Here is a 22,062-nt window from a genome sequence, read left to right as displayed (position 1 = left end):
AGAGCTGCTGTTGAAAGGGCCCATAATAATGATGATCCACCAACATTGAAAATGTTATGGTTCATTTAATCTGCAAACTATGGTTTATTTCTTTTTGAAAATTAGGATTCCAAACCATGGTTTTATTCCAGTTAGAAATTATGTAGGTAAGAAACAAACCCCATGGTTTTCATGTGATAGAAAACTGTGGTTTGGTATGAATCCGAAGGTATCACAAGGGGAAGGGAGTGTGCAACTCCAAGGATTTCCAGTTCTCATTCTCATAATAGCAACTCACAATGCAGGAACAGTGTGCAAACTGAGGGAAGACGTGGTGAATCATCGCCTCTCAGCAAAAATAAAGAGGTTCCAAGAAACCATTTAATTAAACAAAAGATATGTCCCAATCCATTTCAGCAAAATGTCTTCTTCAGGGACAGTATTTGGGAATTCCTCTTATGCTTGCTTCAAATGGAACTTCTAAGGCTCTTGTAGTTCCTGCAATGATTTCACAATGTTTTTTATGTTGCTTTTCTTTAAACTTTCCTTGTGACTGACAGCTTATCTTTCATTAATGTGTCAGTATCTCACCTGATGAACAGTACATTAAAAAGATATGTACCTTAGCTGGTGCCCTACATTTGTTTTGAGACTGCCAAGTAACATGGGAAACAGCCTGAGAATGGATATATTCCTGGAGATAGTCCCACCTAAAGGCAGATAAAATGATAGGCTGTGCAAATGAAAATTTCTTGTATTGTTTAATTGTCAATATTTATGTTTCTTTACAGACATTAATGAATGCCAACTGCAAGGGGTATGCCCTAATGGTGAGTGTTTGAATACCATGGGCAGCTATAGGTGTACCTGCAAGCCGGGATTTGTGCCAGACCCCACACTTTCCAGATGCATCCGTAAGTTTAAAAAGTCAGTTAACTATCAGTTAGACTTCCCCCTTCCCTTTTCAGCTTGTGAGACATCATGATCAAAAATGGTTCACATTCTGTCAAACTGGGAGAATTTTTTATTCGATGTTGAATGTGGTCTCTATGATCTAACTACAATTTCAGATCAGGATTATGTGACATACTATTCAAAAAGCATATCTCCAATGAGACACGAGAAAAAGAGATTTTTTTCATCATATATCCTCATATAGTCCAAAAGTTAACAGCCAGTGTAGTTCCCTCAGTTCTAGTGAGATGTATTCCCAACTGTTTATGCTGGTCAGCAATATTATTGGGAGAGTACAACTGAAATAGTCCAGTCTGGATGTAATAAGATAATAGATAACTGTGGTCAATTCATCCATCTAGAAGAGGCCAGAACTGGCACACCTGAAGTTGGAAAGAGCCATTAAATATAGTGAAAGTGAAGGCTCAGAATTTTCTAAAGTGTGTAGAAATATGAAATATACCAGGTACATGGAGCCTCTAAGGGACTCCAGAGATGCACTCCCATTTTGTAGTGCCTGGAAAAGCCTTTTCAGAGCACCACAAGAGTCCAGTTCAGGTTGGGACCACCACCGCATTGAGGGAAGGAGATCCTGTCTTTCCATCTGCCCCAAAACAATACTGGTGAGTGTTAGCAAATAACCCTCTGGCACCACTTCTGATCAGAAAACCAGTATGGAGGGTCAGGAGCCCCTCCTCCCCCATACCTGACTATAATGGTCAGAACTTTTCATGGGAAGAAAAATGAATCTGCCTCACTAATTCATTACAACATTTTTCTTAGCAAATGCATTGGACAAAATTGGAAATGTATAATACATTTTCAGAGGATTTAGAAATAAAAACAAGTTGCCCAACTCTCCAAATTGTAAGCATCGTGTTCTAATGAATACAAGATTCTAAAATGGATGGTGAATGGATGGTAAAAGCAGCACCAATTTCAAGATTTTGACTAGTAAGAAAATAGTACTTCTATGCCATTTAAGAGCATTTTCTCAGTATTTATTGCCCACTGGCAATGATGTAAGACTACTGCCATCTGTCTTCCAATAGCAGTTGAACAAAGGTTTTCAATTCACACCATATTTAAATTTTAGAGGACTCATGAATTTTTTTATTCACCTGTCTTCATGTTTTTCTCTCCTGGTTTAGCAAACATCCCATGTTTTAATTTCATTCCTTTCTGGTGCCCACTTGTACAAGTGAAGCTGCTAAGGAATCAATAACTTGAAGGGAGTGCTGAAATACATAAAGATAATTGTTTAATTTATTTTGGAGGACTCATGAACCTTTTGATTCACCTGTCTCCAGGTTTTCTGTCCTATTATTGCATAGTTTACCATACATCCCTTGTTTTAATTGCACTCTTTTCCAGTGCCCAGTTCTATAAGTGAAGCTGCTAAGAAATCAATAGCTTGAGGAGAGGGCTGAAATACTTGGAGATGATTGTTAAATTTATTTTAAACCAGTTAGAAGTTTTAGAACACTTCATACTGCCCCAAAATTTTTTGTTTTGTTTTTTAGTACAGTCTTTTTACAGCCTGGATTAAAATCAAGAGGTGGCCACAATTTTTAATACCAGCAGCTGAGCACCAAAATTCTGACATGGCCACATATGAAGGCTCTCCCCAACAGATCTCAACTATCTATTTTTCCTTTAACCTTCCAAGAAAACGATTCCAAAAAAACGTATCCTAGAACTCAAATTATTTTAACGCTTTTTTCTTCTCTTCCCAGATTCCCTGGCTACCAGGGCAAAGAACTAGTAGAGATGTGTTGTTGTTTTTCTGTTGTATGTTATGCTCACTCATATGTTACTTACTTCCCTTTAATTGCTCCTGTAGCTGCACATGAAAAGTGCTGCAGGTGGCTCATAAAGCACAGTTGGGCTACCCTGTTTCCATTTATTTCAGACTTCAGTTTTGACCATCTGTGTTTGTATTTTATATGACATTTTATGATGGGTGAAGGGCTTACTTTATTTCAAATATTTTCTACTCAAAGTACTAGATCATGATAATACTAACGGTAATAACAGTTATTTTATGTTTGAGCGATTCTGGACTCCAGAGAAGCAAAACTTTGTTATTTCTTGGTTTGTTTTACATTTGTAAATTTATGAAAGAATTTTAAACATATTCTGCTACATGGAAGAAAGAAGGTACCAATAGCCTTTTCTCTTACATTGTGTGTAATTGTGAATGTAATAGAATATGGGATAAATCTACCAATCACTGCTGTTGTACAACCTTCACCAATTTAAATATTCTGTACGCTCAGTCAAAAGACTGGCTTGAGAGTTGTGGGGAATTGAGAACTGATTATTGGTAAACAGCCTTACATACCAGATCAGAACTTGCTAGTCGTGCACAATGGTTTGGTACGCATGTGGCATGCAGCCCAGCAAAGGTGGCCTCCTGGTACTGTCGGCAGCATTCTTGTTTTTGTAGTTGGACAACAAAAACAGGAGATTTTATTGAGCCTTTGGAGGTCCGCCATACATGGCTGGCAAACTAAGTCCAGCTTATGAATGATAAGTTGCACAGGTCTGATGTAAGACATTGTCAGACATGGTTTGATCTTTGGCATTCCTCTTAGAAACTCACATCCTTAAAATTGCTTGTCTTCTTTTTGCCATAATTGAAACTTCCTGATCAGCAAATATATCTCAACCCCATATTATGTCTGTGCTATATAGTTATGAGCTATAATCAAAATTACTACTGACTCTGTTGATACAAGTATTGAAAATTGTCAATAGGATATTTAGCCCCATGATTTTGAGAAGGCTGCAAAAGAGAAGGAACAGTGGGCAAGGGAAGAAGGATAACATTACTTGTTGATATATTTTGAAGTATCTTTTCCATTCAAACTGGTTTTTTATATTGTAAACTGTTGCTGTTTTGAAACCACATGAAGTGGTCAGTGAATATTAATTTTAAAGAGTATAATTTCTTATTAACATCAAAAGGACAGTTTGTTTATCAACTCAAAGTGGCCATTTTGCTGTTCCGTATATGTACAAAGTGTCGTAATTTGAGTGCTGGAAGTGAGTGTGTGATCTGTCAGTGTTCTGTATTTTTGCTGTTCACCTGCTTTAAGCTTCTGCTTCAATGCTTTTGCATGGGGAAGAAGGCTATCTTCTAATTCTGTGTTGTTGGAGCATGGCAACTTCTAATTTGGACACTAGCTTTTATTTCTAAAAACATGGGCTTATCTTCTCTTGTTCCTCATTAGTTTGCCTTCAGAAATGATTTGTGATCAATAAGAGGTATTTCATCCCACATACCAGCATCTTTGCCTCTCTATGATGATGTATATCCATTTGATCCTTTTCAAATCTGGTGGTGGAAATCCTATGGTATTTCTCTGTTTTGTTTGTCATGTAAACTCTAGCATCCTCCTTCCCTTTTTGCTGCAGCTGATAATGCCATGGTCACTGAAGAGAAAGGGCCCTGCTACCGGTTTGTCAGTGCAGGAAAGCAGTGTATGCACCCTCTCTCTGTTCAGCTCAGCAAGCAGCTCTGCTGTTGCAGTGTTGGCAAGGCCTGGGGCCCCCACTGTGAGAAATGTCCCCTTCCAGGAACAGGTAAGAGGTTCCTAGAAAAAGCATATGCTTGCACTGATGTGCACTGTACACTACATAGCTTAATGTTCACAGAATAATTTCCTACAGTGTAGTGTTATGCTTTACTGGTTCTTAATAATAATAAATTAAAAATCAGTTGCTTGAACAGACATATTCCAGGTTGAACTTTCTCTGCTGTGCAGGCACAAGTTTTTAAATGATGTTTTTGCCTGATGTTTCTTAATGCATGCTTCACATCACATGACAGATAGGAATAAACTGAAACATCCCACAGTATTGTTTAAAGACTGAAAGCTATATGCTTTTCCACATAAGATCAGGCAATACTGTTCCAGATCTTGTTCCTATTCACAGTGCCAGAGTGAAATCTTGCCTTTCTGCTTGCCCCTAGCCTGGTATGCCCAGGCTTCTATTCATGGGCATAATGTTTTCATAGGGGGATATGTATATAAAATACAACACATATAGGATAAGTTCCAAAGAGCAGCAAGTGGAGTTCTCATGAAAAAGACCTTTTCCTTCTGCCTTTATGTCCTCCTGTACTGCTCAAAAGCTGCTCTTGAGTTCCAGAGGACCCTTGGAAACAATGGCCGAATTCCCACTAAAAACTTAATCTAGATACAACCAATTTTCAAAAGAATCAGCACCTTTTCATCCAGATTCCAACATCCTCACTGCAGCATGTTTCTAGTGAAGACATCTAGGCCTGCCCCTTGTGGGGGGTGAACATAAGAACATAAGAACAAGCCAGCTGGATCAGACCAAAGTCCATCTAGTCCAGCTCTCTGCTACTCGCAGTGGCCCACCAGGTGCCTTTGGGAGCTCACATGTAGGATGTGAACGCAATGGCCTTCTGCGGCTGTTGCTCCTGATCACCTGGTCTGTTAAGGCATTTGCAATCTCAGATCAAAGAGGATCAAGATTGGTAGCCATAAATCGACATCTCCTCCATAAATCTGTCCAAGCCCCTTTTAAAGCTATCCAGGTTAGTGGCCATCACCACCTCCTGTGGTGGTGCCTGCTGTCAGGGGTGCAATTGTTAAGCTAGCAGCACCAACATTTCAGAGTATCTTTAGGAGAGCCTCCTGATGATACCACCCAGGTTTGGTAAATTTTGGTTCATGGGGGCCAAAGTTATGGGCCCTCAAATGTGTAGCCCCCATCTCCTATTAGCTTCCATTGGAGTGTTTTTTTCAAAAAGGTGCATATAGAAGCAGGTCCAGGAAAATTCCGTGATGGGGGGAGCGCTAGAAATGGGACTGATCTGTGTTCCACAGTTCGGCTGTGAGGAGATCTCGAGAGAACCTGGATATTTCAGGTGACTATCCCAGGATTAATCGGCAGTGAGGAAATCACCAGTATGGAGTGTAGGTCAAATGGAAATCTGTCCAAATGACAGAACCCACCCTTCCCTTTTCATAAGCCTTCCACTTTTGCAAGAGCACCTTTGGATTTATTAAACAGATCCAAATCGCATAATCTGTTCTAGACTGTAAGTGAAATATTGATTACTCTTTTCAGTCCTATATGTGTTGGGTTTTGAGTACATGCCTGATCTAAATGCTATCTCCGCTGGAGGTGGATCAGCTATGGGAAGGTACAATGCTGCTCCTGTACTTGTCAGGAACAAGATTATGGTACGTATTATCTGATCCAGTCCTGACTTGGAAAGCAGCCTGATATTCAGAAGAGGTTATAGGGGAACTTGGGAAAGGACAGAAGCATGGAGTAATAGGTTCAGCAAATCAGAAATATGGGGGGGAGATGTGAAAAAACCAGTTATCTGATATGTGGAACTCAAACTGCCACCTGGCTATGTTTAAAATGGCCAATTCTGCTACCCAGCTGCAATTCTTTTAACTGTGACTTCTGAATTAACAATTTGAAATCTGTATTCATTTCAGTGTCCAAGGGGATAGGAGTTTGGGCTTTTTACTCTTTAGATGAAGGGGACTCACAAAGGCAAAATTCATATGTATTTTCCCCAGAGCAGAGATAAATAGATGAATGGAGATTTGAGAAGATAAACAACAGAAAAAGGGTTAAGTGTTTCTTCCACCGTTGCCCTTTCTCTATTTCTGATTGTAGCCTCCCTCCACCTAGCAACTGCATTTGGGAGGGAGGGGACTCTTTAAATGTTAGAAGAGAAATAAGGCCCTAAGGTGCCTATCAACAATCCTGAGAACTAACAAGAACTTAGCTGTGTGCCCCCCCCCCCCCAATATGCTCTTTTGAAAGACAAAATAGATAAAACAGAATTGATAGACTGGATCTAGTGTTATTTTATCTAATACTACTATTTTATTCAGTGGAACCTGCAGCACTAGTGAACTTTTGTTTTTGAACTACAGTGAGAACAGCCAAATGCACATGAAAACTACTACCATTAAAAAATTTTAAATGCGCTGTTCTATTTTGATTCTGCAAGCCAACCTTACTATTTAAGAACCTGAATGAAATAGATTATTCTGGTGAAGGTTTTTTCTGCAGATACCAAATTAAACCCTTGAAATAAGTTGTACTGAAGAATAAACACATATTTTGGTTAACTGAAGACTAGAGAATTGTGAAAAATGTTCTTGATGTCATAGTTTATATGTGAGAGATTTTCTTGATTATATTTTCCAATGTGTCAAAACTTTTGTTCTGTTAGACTCTTAAAAGAATGTTTTCCCATCCCAAATATAGCTGCTTTTAAGGAAATCTGCCCTGGTGGAATGGGCTATACGGTTTCTGGCTCTCATAGAAACAAGCTATACCATCACCCTGCAGTTAGAGTTCAGCCACCTGTCAAAGGCAAGACCCAGATTACTCAACATGTTGCTAAAGGTACTTCTCCTCCACCTCTCCCAGCAAAGGAAGAGCCAGTGGAGGCACTGACCATCTCACAGAAAAGTGAGCCCGAGGTGGCTGTGCGAGAAGGTGAGAGTGGAAAGGGATTTCATTATGTAGTTTAGTGTATCTGTTTATCCATGCATGTATTTTCCCCCTGTGATCCTTCTTACTGTGTGAAGTCAGTGTTATGAAACATGATGTTTGAAGGTTTGCACAAGTACCTGATTGCAATCATATATTATAGGAATTGGTTTTCAAGTGTCAGAACATTGGTTTGGTTTGTTGTGTAAAGAATCCTGCCCTAGGGCAAGGAACTGTACCAGATGACCAACTCCCTGCAAGAATCTCTTCTGTCTTTCATAGGTTTACTTCAGAGTAAGTTTTAATTTGATTCTGTCATGATTCATGCAGAAACAGAATCTTATTGGACTTGTAAATACTGAGACTCTTTTCAATACAACTAAAACCATTCACCATCTCAGTTCTTACACAAAGCATTTCTAAATGTCGGTTTCGTAGTCTCACTTTGCATGATTTCTGCAAATGCCTCTAAAATTAGCTGCTTAAAAATGTCCTGTTTTAACATGCTTAGCATCAATGCAGCAGCAAAGAAAGGCAGAAGGCTTGCTGCATGTGCAAAATTAAATGCATTGCCAACACACTATTGGTGAACAGAGCACAGGCAAGTAAAATATTGATGGCTGTGTGGAGTGTTGTGATTTTTCTTTAAAATGTTTTCATCATAGAGTAGCCTGTGTTTGGGGACAATAGTTGGGACATATCTGTGAATAAGGTTCGGAAGAGTCTATTAGAAAACATAGACTCTTCCTGCCCGAGTCACCTAAAATGTTTGCAGAGCGTTTCAGAACATTTTCAATCTTCTTCCATTCGTTCACATTTCCCCCCTTCAAAACTTTTCACAGCTATTTGTAGAATTGATGCTTTGAAGACTCAATGAGTGGACTCTCTGTTGTTGTGTATAATCAATGTTTTGAAGATTTAACCAATTAAAAACAAACACAGAACTGACAAAAAAAGAATGGTGAAGGGGAACAGAGGGACACAATACAATGGCACTGAGGGGGGAGTTCTGGGACAGCACAGAGGTGTGGAAAATGCAGTTGGAAAGATACAATGTTTTAAATATGCCCATGCAACAAGGGAAGACATTTTGAAAATGTTTCACACGGAACAATCATTGTAAAAGCATTTTCAGATAACACATTTCAAGGGGGGAAAATAAAATGTTTTCAGAACATGGGCGGCGGGGGTGGGGGGGAACAAATCCATGGAACTCCTTCCAAAATGTTTTCAGAACATGGGCGGCGGGGGTGGGGGGGAACAGTGTGAAATTCCACAGAGAAAATGTTTTATTTCCTGCCTCAAAACATTAAAAAGGTTTGTGTGGAAAGGGCCATAATCACAAACAATTTGATCCTTGGAGTATCAAATCCATGGAACTCCTTCCAAAACTTATTGAACAAGCCATTTTCTATGCAGATTTATTGTTCTGATTTGGAATCTTATACCTGAACATTACAGGCTTCATTGTGATGTGATATGGTAAACTTCTTAGTTAGGATGATACTTAGTTGCATTTCAAAATGTGATCTATTTTCATAAGTTGAGATTTATTTTTGGAAATATTTGGCACCTGAAACAGATTTAAATCTGATAGTAAAGACAGCTTGTGGAAATTTAATTTATGACTGCACAAGAACGCATATGTTAGTCTTGCTGAAATTTGTAATACTTTACCCCAGCTTTTTGTGTTTTATTTGGTTCTCAATTGGTATAATTTACTTTGTTTTGAGCTGAAACACTATGTGTTCAGATTTTAACAATGACTGCCTTCATTTATTTTCAAATCAGCATAAATTTTTAAGGAAAAAATTAGAGTAAAACACATAAATAGATGTAAGCCAAATGCGTTTCTTCCTTAAGAATTTCTCTGGGTAATACTTTTAAGTTGTGAAACCAAGCCGGGTTGGGGGAAAAAGTGGATGCTGGATCTAGCTTTGAGTGGGAAGATAATTTCATAGCTACAGTTCATAGGACATCTTATTCAGCACCAATTACAACTGGTTTCATGATTAAGTGTACTTTTATTGTTCCATGATCTGCCTAGAATGACATTTAATTGCTAATGAGTTGTGCGTAAAGGATATCTCATTGCAAGTTAAAAATCAGCCTGGCCATGTGACGGGTCAATGATCATTTAGGTTGCATATTCACTTTAATGTACACTCCAGTTATCTGATTATGACCAGAAATGTATTGGGGTTGCGTGATGGCCTCTAGTGTAGGGAGCAGCTTCCTTTTTGATGCTCTACTGTAAATTTCCTTTTACATTCTGCCAGAATTTTTACTGTCTGGGGAAGGCAAAAAGATGCATCTAGCAGTTCAATTCAGAACTGCTTGTGAATCACAGGTAGCTAAAGATTAATTATAACACTTGAAAATTTTGATCTGATTGTCAGAAGATATGTTTGTCCCCTCAATACAAGTGAGCTTTTTATTTTGTATTTTTACCAAACTCATCAGGGTATAGTGGTTAAGGGCAGCCAATTCTAATGTGGAGAACCGGTTTTGATTCCTCGTTCCTCCACATGAGAGGTGGACTTTAACCTGGAGAACTGGGTTTGTTTCCCCACAGCTACGTATGAAGCCCTCTTGAGCTAGTCACAGTTCTTTCAGAACTCTCTCAGTCCCACCTACCTCACAAGGTATCTGTTGTGGGGAGAGGTAGGGAAGGCGATTGAAAGCTGCTTTGAGACTCCTTGAAGGTACAGAAAAAGTGGGGCACAAAACATAACTCCTCTTTTAAAATCAAGTAGACATTTAAAACATGGAACATTTAGGTAGGTCATAACAAAGGTGGAAAAACATTTTTTGTTGTATTAATTAGACCAATAAATAACTGTGCTACTTAATGATAACAGACTACTCAGAAAAGCAGGAATATAAATATCTAAACGAGTAAAACAATAGATTTTGTATGAACTTCAGTGAAAAAAAACAATTTAGATCAAGAAAGGGGGATTTCCCTGTTGAACAAAGCTTCTTTCCTCATACAGTTTGAAAACTTGCAATAATGCAAATGATTGTTGGTTCAATAAAAATAGTTTTGCAGCTGTGTATTTCTCATTCAAGACACAATGATATTTCAGTATCCCTTGGTGATGCTCTCTAACTCATTTCAAAATTTTAACATTTTGGATTGGATCCTATGAAATGTCAGTCCAGTAGTACTTGCAGTTTCAGACCTTTCCCACCTAGCTCTTCCCCTAGCAATCCTAACTGTGATGTTCAGATAGCAGGAACCTCATGGACAAAATGCTGTGGGGCAAAGGGGAGCTTTAGTATGGAGGGAAAAGAGGGTTAAATCAACTCTGTTCTGTCAGAAGACCTGGTACAAGAGGCTTCATTGATGCAAGAAGGAAATGGAGGGTGGGGGTGCAGTAGTTTCACACAATTCTCCATCCTTACTACAACTTTCAGTACTCTGTGGCACAGCTACAGTGACCCCCAGCAGCAGGTTTTTTGAAGTCTCGTGGCACTGCTGGGATAAGTGTCATCCATGGCGATCTAGGCCTTTCACTTGTTAACACCAGGAGTCCCATGCACCAACAAAGGCATGCTCTGGACCTGATCTTTGCGGCCGGTGGGTATGTGGCCTTATCCTCTATAGATAGAGTTCCGTGGTCTGACCGCTACATCCTCAAGGCTCGGATTGATGCTGCTCACCCCCCTCCCCCGTCTAGGCAACGGGGGAAATTTTGACCCGCCCATGGAGACTAATGGACCTAGAGCGGTTCCAGGACGTCCTTTGGGAGACCCCATCCACTGGTGATATGCTCAATGCACTGCTGGAGAGCTGGGATACCAGGCTCTCTGCAGCCATTAAAACTATTGCCCCGAGATGCCCTCTCTGCCCTCGGCCTCCTGTGGGTATGGAGGGAAAAGGGGTGGGTTTTGTTGCCATCTAATTTTATCTGTTGATTGGACCTGTTTTATTGTATTGTATTTTATATGGATTTTTATCCTGTTGTGTATGCTGCCCTGAGCCTTTGGGGAAGGGCGGGTTATAAATATAATAAATAAATAAATAAAAGATGGAATATATCTGTGAGCACATTCCAGTTGTTGTTTGCAGGATCCAAATGTTTGTGTATGAAGAATGTTGACAAAATTTAGAGATCTTCTGCAAAGAAAATTATACTAGATTTATGCCTAATTATTAAACAGCTGGGAAGTTGAAGGGAAGTCATGGACCCATAGCTCTGTACAATTATATTATAACAAATGATATGTTTGTTCATGATTCAGGTTCAGATAGCTCTAGTGAAATCCGTCTCCACTGTGAATTTATACTAGTCAAAAGTTCCCTATCAATCCTAACTAATTGGGTGCTGAAATATGAAGTTTCATCTTTTTGATTATCCTCTTTTCCTTCTTTCTTTTTTATCTTTATTTCTGCATCTTATTATGATGCAGAAAATCATCACTAAAGTTCATTCTGCACATGCAGAATAATGCACTTTCAAACTGCTTTCAGTGCTCTTTGAAGCTGTGCGGAATGGCAAAATCCACTTGCAAACAGTTGTGAAAGTGGTTTGAAAATGCATTATTTTGTGTCTGCGGAAAGGGCCTAACAGCAATTAGCCCCAGATTCAGAGCCCCATAATTTTGTAGCTATTGATGTGTTTCCCACTGCATTGATCTCTAGCATAACTGGTAATTTTGATTCTGTACTATTTCCACAAAAGTTTACATCAATTATAAATTCTTGGATTATCTTTATTGTGCATTTCAGTGCAACAAGTATCTTTTTCATCTTTACCACAGTCCTGTGGGGTGAACTATTCTCATTCCAATTTTCATGGAGTATTTTAAGTTGCATCTATGTGTGCTGAGCTCTAGGCTACACCTCTGCTTTGAGAACAGATTAAAACAGATTTGTATTTCATTTAATTCTCTAGTTTAATGTCACAGGGAAAGAGTGCATAAATCATTGTAGAAAACATCACAGGATTGTGGTAAAGATGAAAAAGATACTTGGTGCACTGAAATGCACAATAAAGATAATCTTGAATTTATAATTGATTTACACTTTTGTGGAAATAGTGTAGAATCAGAGTTGTCATAATGGCTTGGAAGTAAGGGGCTGGCCTCAGTGCTGAGCAGCTCACCACCGAGGCAAGCGGTCCCTCAGCAGGAGGCTCAGGAGACCACAGCTTGGCGCCTGAGCTGCCCAATGCTGAGCCACGGCCTCAGACTGGCTCCTGCTGTCCCTAGCCTCCCGGCTGACAGGGAGGCTGGGGAAGGCAGGAGCCAGCCTGTGGCTTCTCAATACAGAAGGAATTGCCGGGTGACCATCTCCTCCTCCTCCCCCGTGCCGACCATGGCTCAGACAAGCCATGTTAGAGCCGACCTGGCTCAGACAAGCCATGTTAGCAGACAAGCCATGTTAGCGTGGGATGCAAAATCGCCACAACCCTCCTGCCCCATGCCAACTCAGCTTGGACAAGCCAGGTCAACACGGGGAGGAGGGGTGTGGGGGTGTGCCCCCATGACAGGATGGAGTGCACCTGGGGACATGTGACCCCACATGTCCCCATGGGCGGTACACCCCTGGCATACTGCAGACTCATTCTCCTTTCCCCCCTCTGCCCTCTCAGGCACAAATTCTTGTCTTCTTGTTTTGTTTTGAGTTAGCTATGGTGCATTGTGTGTTTCCATGCTAATACTAACCAGAGTTTGCAAACCAGCTTCTAAATTCTGTTGTAGATTTTGATTTGGAGTTAATGATGATTAACATTGCTGCAGGTGTAATTTTATGTGATAGTGTTTAAATGCCAAGGAAGAATAGAAATTACACATATAAAGGGGAAAGGGGAGGGATAATAGCTTACTTGTAATCTTATAAGAAGATTAAAAATAATATGACTGAACTATTCCTAAATGAAAAATATTCCATTGTGCTACAAATCTGTCACTTACTTTTTTCCAGTTTTGTTTTCCATGCAATTCATTACCATACCTATCTCTAATTTTGGCTCCTTGTTCACAACACCTTAAACCTTTCCTGAGAGAATGAAAGTCTCTAATGACTTTGCAATGCAGAGATGCTTCATATACTGATCATCATCCAAAAGAACTAGCTAGGCCCACTAGGTTTTCTTTTGAACAGCATACCTCTGTGCCATAATCACAAATTGCTGTTGAATTTCTTTCCATTTTAAAACCTCTGTTGTGCTTTAGTGGGCTGGTGCCAATTCACAGAAGTTTAGACTCCTCTTTAGAAGACAAAGTTGTTTGAAGTAGTTCTTTGCGTTCTGGCCATTGTAAAATACAACATGAAAAATAAACAATGTAGATTTAAAACTGGTACATTGTACCATGCCCTGATCAGATAGCCCAGGCTAATCTGATTTAGTCAGATCTCAGAAGCTAATGAAGGGTAGGCCATGGTTGGTATTTGGATGGGAGACCCCCTCAAAGAAGTCCAGGATCCTATGTCTCTTGTCTTGAAATCTTTACAAGGTCGCTGTAAGTCTTCTGTGACTTGACAGCAAAAACAAATAAGCATATGCCACAAGGAAAGTCCATTAAATATATTCTTTCATTTTTTTGTAAAATGCAGCTTGCTCTTTAAAAACTAAACAGGATATTTTTAAGCAGTTTTGCAGGATTTTGTTATTTGTAATCTTTAAATATTTGTGGTCTGAAGTTACATATTTTTGAAAAATACTCAGTGGCATCCAAAGCATTATATAATGTATGGGCAAACAGGCACAAATGGCCTGATTGTCTTCCATTAAAGAATTCATCCAGCTTTTAGCATGATTTTAAAAAGAAAATTAGATTGATAGCCCAACAAAATAAATGATAACTTTAAATGGGGAATACCCGTATATACTTGTGTATAAGTCAACCCGCATATAAGTCAAGGCACCTAATTTTACCACAAAAAACTGGGAAAACTTATTGGCTCGCATATAAGTAGCCCCATTTACTATTACAGTGGTGGCAAACCTATGGCACGGGTCCCAGAGGTGGCACTCAGAGCCCTCTCTGTGGGCACGCGCAAACAGAGTCCCCCCCCCCACATCTAGGCTGGCCTGGGCCGCTGGGCTCAATTATTAGCATTAAACCTAAGACCTAGTTTTGGGGAAGCAGTGTAGGTAACCCTGTTAAGCGCTGTTAAATCCCAGATTTTCATGTGAAGAACTAAAGCGCGATCCTTTACCTGGGAGTAAGCTCGGTTGCTGGCAATGGGGCTTGCTTCTGAATAAACCCTCCTAGGGTCGTGATTCACCCGTTGGAAGAGTTGCACGGTTGCTTCAAAGCAAAACCACCGACTACCACCAAGCTTACTCCCGAGTAATGTATGCCTCAGAGCCAACCGTTTTTCTAAACTAAAACCTCAGTATTCAGGTTAAATTGCTGTGTTGGCACTTTGTGATAAATAAGTGGGTCTTGGGTTGCAATTTGGACACTCAGCCTCAAAAAGATTCGCCATCACTGTACTATTAGCTCCCATTGGAAACAATGGTGGATGGGGGCACCCCCTTTGGGGGTCCATAACTTTGGCCCCCTGACCCAAACTTCACCAAACCTGGCTGGTATCATCAGGAGTGTCACCTGATGATACCCTGAAATTCTGGTGCCGCTAGCCTAAAAACTGCACTCCCTGGCAGCCGACAAAATAAAAACCCTAAAATATTTTTTAAAATACTTGCGTATAAGTCGAGGGGGCTTTTTAAGCACAAAAAATGTGCTGAAAAATTCGTCTTATATGTGAGTATATGCGGTACCCTATTTTTTTATTAGTTGGACTTATACTCAGCCATATACTGATGTCTGGTTAGGGCCATGGTATGAACTAGTATTATACCATAAAACAACTCTATCTAATTTTTTGCATTCTCTCTCTATTGAGCGTCTCTATATCCAAGATTCTTTCACATGTAGCATGACATTCAGTGTAACATGATGGAGTTACGCAGTTAGACTCTGCCTTTGAGTTTGATGTTCATGCAATTATTCTAATGGTTAAAGCCAACGTATTGTCGAAGGCTTTCACGGCCGGATTCAACTGGTTCTGGTGGGTTTTCTGGCCACACAGCCCGGAAAACCCACCAGAACCAGTTAAAGCCAACGTTGGTTATTTTTTATTTAAAAGAAGAAGAAACAAAGAAAAGCTTTTCAAAAAAAATGATATACATGAAGATAAAGTAGTGGCAGATCTACTCATAAATTTCTAGAAATGGTTTCCAAATATTTAAAAATAAGTCATGCACAATTGCCATCAATTCAAATATCGATAGAATTCTAAGGTCCTCAGTCCATTGATTTCCTGGAAGTAGGTTTTTATCTTTCCAAGTGTTGTAATATATGTCTTTTAACTGTAAAAAGGGCATGGTTAAAAGTCAACATGCTGCAATTTGGAATATGAGGTGGCAGGGTAAAACCCGAGACTCTGTGTTCCTCAGGGACAAAGGCAAGTGTAGTCTCTATTTTCTCTCTGAGTTACCCCTTTTTCTCAAATAAATATAATGCCTATGAAATAATAAAATATATAGCAGGCACAGCTTTCCTTACCACAAAGTTACAATATCTGCAATAGAAGAAGAAGTAATACCTTATGGCACAGAGTGGTAAGCTGCAGTCGAAGTTCTGCTCACAACCTGAGTTCGATCCTGACAGAAGTCATTATCTGGTAGCCAACTCAAGGTTGATTCAGTCTTTCATCCTTCGAGGTCAATGAAATGAATACCCAGTTCGCTGGGAGTAAAGTGTTGACGATTGGCGAAGGGAATGGTAAACCACCTCATAAACATAGTCTGCCATGGGTCAGTAACAACCTGGTGCTTCCACCTTTACCTTTAATGGATTGTTCTATATACACATTAACTACCATTGGAAAGAAGCTAAAAGTATTTTGTGTATCGCTGCAGACTGAAAAATCACTCAGCAGCTACACTGCATATTGCAGTTAAAATAAATGGAAGTAGTTTCCATTTCACTTTCCATTTTAAAAGAAGCATATAGTGCAGCATATCAAGTCTCTGTGCCAATAGACACAACATGAACACACCGTTTTACTATTATCTTGTTATCAGGAACTCCCCCTACCCAGATTCTGCTGTCACCATTTTTCATTCCCACATTAACTTGCCTCCTCACAACCTGTTCCAACTGATGCTATTTTTCTTACTTGCCAGATAACTCCCAAAAATCCAAGTGATTCTGGTGCACGCACACACACTCACACACCATCAGTACCATTACTGCTGTTCTCCTTTGGCTGCATTTCCTTTTCTTCTCATTATAAGGCCAGATCACAGATCAATCGATTGTAAACCTAGTTCACATATATATTGTTTGTGTATGTTTTAAGTTCAGCCAAGACACTTCTGACTTAGGCTAACCCTCTGAATTAATTAACTCCAAACTGCCCTAGCATTGATAGCCTTGGTCAGATCTTGCAAACTGAGGGCCGTGGCTTTGTTTATAGAGTCAATCCATCTCCTGTTGGGTCTTCCTAATTAATTAATTGGGTCTTAATTAATCTGGCCTTTCCTGCTGCCTTCAACTTTTCCAAGCGTTATTGACTTTTCCAATGACTCCTGTCTTCCCATAATGTAATCAAAGTATATCCTCAGTATAGTCATTTTAGCTTCTAGGGACAGTTCAGTTGGGTTCATTTTACTAAACTAACTGAGATCAAATCACATGAAATTCTCAAACTTCACTTTGGGTGCCCTCATTAGCTGTCCTGCAATCCCTGCAGTTTTCCACAGTCATGTGAAGTAACTTCGTTAAAACTGAGGAAGCTCTGGTTTTTGAGACTTGGTGACTGAAATGGGGCTTAAATGAAGCAGACTTTGCACTGGATTGCACTCATAATGTGTAGTTTTCATTAATGGCAGTGCTTCTGTGCAAAGATAATCCTTTTAAAATCATAGATATACATGTGTGTGACCCTTTATACTATATGGCCTATTTAGAAGGTCTCCTTTGCAAAATAAATTTCTATGCAATACATTATTCACATGGGCAGCTGCAGAATGGAAAGCAAAAAAAGCAGTGACAGTGCAGCAATGCTAAGTTGCACTTATTTTTGTTAGTCTGTAATAACTATGGAAGCAACAATTTTTGAAGGCGATCATTCTCCCTCCAAAATTTAGGGCAATTTACATTTAATTCACATAATTAATTTTAACCATTCTTTTAGGAATTAGTTTCACTTGATGACCAAGAAAATCCTATAGTACAGCCTGGCCAACCTCAGCTTTCTCCTGGGAGTTCAACTATTAACCTGCATCCACAGTTTCCAGGTAGCTCTTTTTGACTCCTCCTTTAGTGGATGAGAACCCTTGATAAACAAGAAAGGGCATAATCAAATAATCACATGCTGTCTATATTCTTTTCCATTTTATATTTTCTCTCTCGATTATGATGTTCTAGATTCAAAAGAGGGCTTAATCTAGCAAAATGTTACTCCTTTGGATGACCCTTGCATGAATTAGACCCTTTGAAGTCAACCAGACTATTTGTTCTCAAGGTTCCTTATGAACGTTATGAAGCCTGGTGCATATATAATGCTTGATATGGTTAGGAGATCAGGAACATATCACATATTTGTGCACTTCCTTTCACTTCTCTCATCTACATGAATTGTGGCTAGCATTAGCTGTGGTGGAACTTTTTGTCTGCAGCAGTGCTACCATGATTAGTTTTTAAATCAGGATTTGAAACCTCAGCTAGGATCTTGCTTGCAAACTTCATTTATTAATTTCCTTTGAACTTTCTATGGTTAGCTTTGATGCTAGATTAAATACTGGTGTGCAAAGCATGGTTAATGCTGGTGGAGATGTAATCCCAGTCCACAGTAACACTGACCAGGGAAGGAGAAAGGAATTGGAATAGGCAAAAGGAGTCAAGGGCACATGTGCTTCTGTGAGCACCGTTTGGCTCCACCACTTTGGCTAAAATTGAATCTGCCCTTGACTTAAGAAGGAAAATGTCTGTAAAAGTGCCCTCAATTTCATAAAAACACAACACAATACAGCATACAATTGTCTACTTAATCCTACTGTAACATGAAGAATTGGCAGTCACTGTATTGTTGAAAGCATTTACAACCAGGATCAGCTGGGTGCTGTAGGTTTTCTGGACTGTGTGATCATGGTCTGGTAGATTTTTGCTGCTAACGTTTCACCTGCAACTATGGCTGGAGTCTTCAGAGGTATGTCTTGGTAAGATGTGTTTCTCTCCATGGCATAGTGTGGAGTAATTGTGTGGTGGAGTGTAAGTTCATTTGCAGTTGCATGACTGAAATGCAGTTGCAAATGAACTCTACCTAGAAACATGCTAATGCACCTCACCTGGGAGGTAGACAAAACATATACCCCATCACACAATCACTTCACATTTTGCCACGTAGAGAAACACATCTTACTGTGACATGCCTCTGAATATGCCAGCTGAGGTGCAAGTGAAATGGTTGAAGCTGAAACTACTAGACCACAGCCACGCAGTCTGGAAAACCTACAACAGTGGTGGCGAACCTATGGCACAGGTGCCAGAGGTGGCACTCAGAACCCTCTCTGTGGGCACTATGCACAGAGTTCATCATGTGGGAGTGAAGTGGAAAATCACCCCCCCACACACACACAAATCTAGGCTGGCCTGGGCATGATCCCTTACCTGGGAGTAAGCTCGGTTGCTGGCAATGGGGCTTGCTTCTGAGTAAACCCTCCTAGGATCGTGATTCACCCATTTGAAGCATTGCACGGTTGCTTCACCAAACTTACTCCTGAGTAACGCGTGCCTCGGAGCCAACTGTTTTTTCTATAAAACCTCAGTATCCAGGTTAAATTGCCGTTGGCACTTTGTGATAAATAAGTGGGTTTTGGGTTACAATTTGGGCACTTGGTCTCGAAAAGGTTCCCCATCACTGACCTACAATTTCCAATTTGCCGTTAATCTTGCAATTGTATTCATTTGACTGTAATGATCACTATGTAAAATTGTATTGCATTAGTCCTCTGCATCTTACATTGTGACTTTACACTTTGGAATTTCTAGTGCACCAAGTTACACTTTGGAATTTCTAGTGCACCAAAATAATGAGGGCCAAGTCACGTAATTACTCCCATCCTGCAAATTCTGATGGTTCTTTTCACATTACTGATGAATTTCTTATTAATGCTTTGTATCTTGTATGTAGCATAGAAAAGCACCTTCCAGAGCAGGAGAGGAGGTTTTTGTTTTTTAGTGAGTAAGTGTTTGGGGAGAATTATATTTTATATCTAGGCCATATTTCAATAACTACTCCCTGGGAGTGTTGCAGAAAGAAGAATAGGGAAAGATACCTAGCTACCGTGTTCATTCAAGAGCTTTAGTGTGCCTGAGGAGCTCTTCTCTGAACTTTGGATGATCAAGAACTCAATGGCAGTTGTGCAGTGGACTCAATGGAGGTTGTGCAGCAGCTGTGCTTGGTTGATTATGCTTATAGATTCTATGTGTAGATCAAAGGAAGAAGGTACCAGTATTTGGGTAAGCACTGATTAAGGAGCTCATTGAAATGAAATGGTGAATGACTTGCAAGTCCTTAAAGCATGTTTGCAGGGTGATACTTATTTAGGCACCCAAATATGAAGAAGAAAGAATTATCACAACTGTGTATTTTAGATATCATGACAAACTCTGATTAAACTGAGGGCAGGCACAAATACATGGTTACCCTACTCACCTGCTTCCCTTTTCTTCGCATTCTCAGCTAGATTCAAACCAGGGTTTGTTCAAGCTTCAATTTGCCATGATGTCAAATGCAGGTATCTCAGTGTATCAGTTTATTTTATACATATCAAGATTCTTATCCCTGGTGTAATCCCAGTTTGTAGGGAGTAAACAAGCTTTAATTTGCTTCTGTTTTCAGACATCCTGGCAAATTGGAATATCATTAAGCCAAGAATTTTATCAAGCTCTGGCTCATTATGCACAGAGGACTTTCTGTGATGCTCTTCACTCCACAGTGGAGTCACAGTTCAGTCGCCTCATGTTTACATGTGAGGAAGTGTCCAACTACCTGCTGTGCAGCTTGCCTTTCTTCACATTCAGGTCGCTCCCCGTTGATTGCAAGAGTGACATATTTTTTCCATGGCAATATTTTTCCATGGCGAGGCCTCATTCCTCTCTTTGCTGCAGTGCTGGAGAGCTTGGGGGGTGGGGGTGGGGAGGCTTGATAAGTAATTGGCAGTAGGGAAAGATGCCATAGCCAGGCAAGCCCCTGCTCCTCCACCCCACAAGAAAGCAGTGAGAGCCTGGAGGGTGGGAAAAGGGGGAGGGAAAAAGAAGTGGTAGCATTTGAATGGAGCTGTATCAGTATTCTTCACAAGATTGCTGGATTTTTTTTTCTTTTGAGCCCTTTAAATTTAATGTCGATATTCCTCGTCCAGGGGCTTGCCTCATATTGTTTGGGTTCATTATAATTAGTTTTTTGGGGAAAGCTGACCATCGATCCCATGGAAATACCTGCAAGGAGTAGGGGGTGGTAGATTGGAAGGAGCAGAAAGCCAGGAAAAGCATTGGGTTTGCCCGTTCTCAGGAACCTTAGAGCTTCCAGGATATGTGGCACCATAAATGTGAGCACATTTCCTTCTGCCATGAAAACTGCCATGAAGGAAATGTACCCTTGCTGCACAGCAGAACACCGGTGTAAAATCAGCATCTGTGTGCTAAGGGAAGTGGGAAGAGTAAAAGGAGTATACAAACACAGCAGCAAACTGTATTTGTGCTCAGTCTCAGATTGCAGCTTGCCATGATGTCCAAATGCAATCTAAATCCCAGTATCTCTTTCAGTAATACTTAGCTTTGGCCGTTTCCGCACGGCCAAAAGCAGCGACGCGATGACGTCGCAAATTGCGACGCATCCCAAAAAAAGCGTTCACACAGACAGGCGGAGCTGCGGGCGTCCGCAGCCCCGCAGAAATGTGACGGTTCGCACGGAAGCGCTGCGGAAGCGGCGTCTCGCGATGTTGCGCGACTTGCTAAACCCGTGCAGGCCAGCGCTCTGGACGCCATTTGTGACGGCGGCTCCGTGGCGGCTGTTCGCGACGCAGTGCGGCCATCACATGGGGAAAAAGAGTGGTTTTAAGCGCTTTCTGAATACACCGTCTTCGCGGTTTAGCGTTTTAGCGGCCAGTGGCGATACCTCGCCTTTCTTGGCGAACGCTCTCGCTCTGACGCTTCTTTTTCCGTTGCGACGACGTCATATTTTGCCCGTGCGGAAACGGCCTTTCAAAGATGAACTGTTATACATGCTTCATTGGCTTTATACAGTATAAGTTTTGTTTCAACGATCTGTGGCATAGTGACAGAAATTTTATGACACAGTGACAGAAAAGCTAAATTGGTAAATGTTCGAAATCAAGATAAATTTTCTTAGTGCTGCTGCAGATATGCTTTTAGCAAGTATAAACATGTTCCATACTTGGCAAGATTCATACAGTGATCACATGTTTTTATGATATCATGTTCATAATAATGTGGGGGGGGGCACAACTAAAAGCAACTAAAGAAAGATGTGCAGTTGCTTCAGAATATTTCTAGCAAGTGCATAGAGAAGATCTGTAACATATACCTTCTAAAAGAATAATGTGATGCAATCCTTTGTTTTCCATTGGTGATTTT

At 40.3% G+C, this 22,062-nt stretch overlaps 1 protein-coding gene across 4 annotated transcripts in view; it reads left to right on the top strand.

Moving 5' to 3' along the window:
- Nucleotides 1-22,062, top strand: part of LTBP1 (latent transforming growth factor beta binding protein 1) — a 270,959-nt gene that overhangs the window by 121,673 nt on the left and 127,224 nt on the right. For 2 of the 4 annotated variants that reach the window (XM_048484115.1, XM_048484106.1), the window contains exons 8-10: nucleotides 771-893; nucleotides 4,354-4,521; nucleotides 7,210-7,443. In XM_048484115.1, coding sequence (XP_048340072.1) covers nucleotides 771-893; nucleotides 4,354-4,521; nucleotides 7,210-7,443 — 525 coding nt within the window. The remainder of the gene's footprint in view (nucleotides 1-770; nucleotides 894-4,353; nucleotides 4,522-7,209; nucleotides 7,444-22,062) is intronic. The other 2 variants (XM_048484134.1, XM_048484124.1) reach the window with 1 other exon arrangement.

The sequence above is a fragment of the Sphaerodactylus townsendi genome, linkage group LG01, assembly GCF_021028975.2.
Source record: "Sphaerodactylus townsendi isolate TG3544 linkage group LG01, MPM_Stown_v2.3, whole genome shotgun sequence".
NCBI classification, from domain to species: Eukaryota; Metazoa; Chordata; class Lepidosauria; order Squamata; family Sphaerodactylidae; genus Sphaerodactylus; species Sphaerodactylus townsendi.
This window is presented reverse-complemented; position numbering and strand designations above follow the sequence as displayed.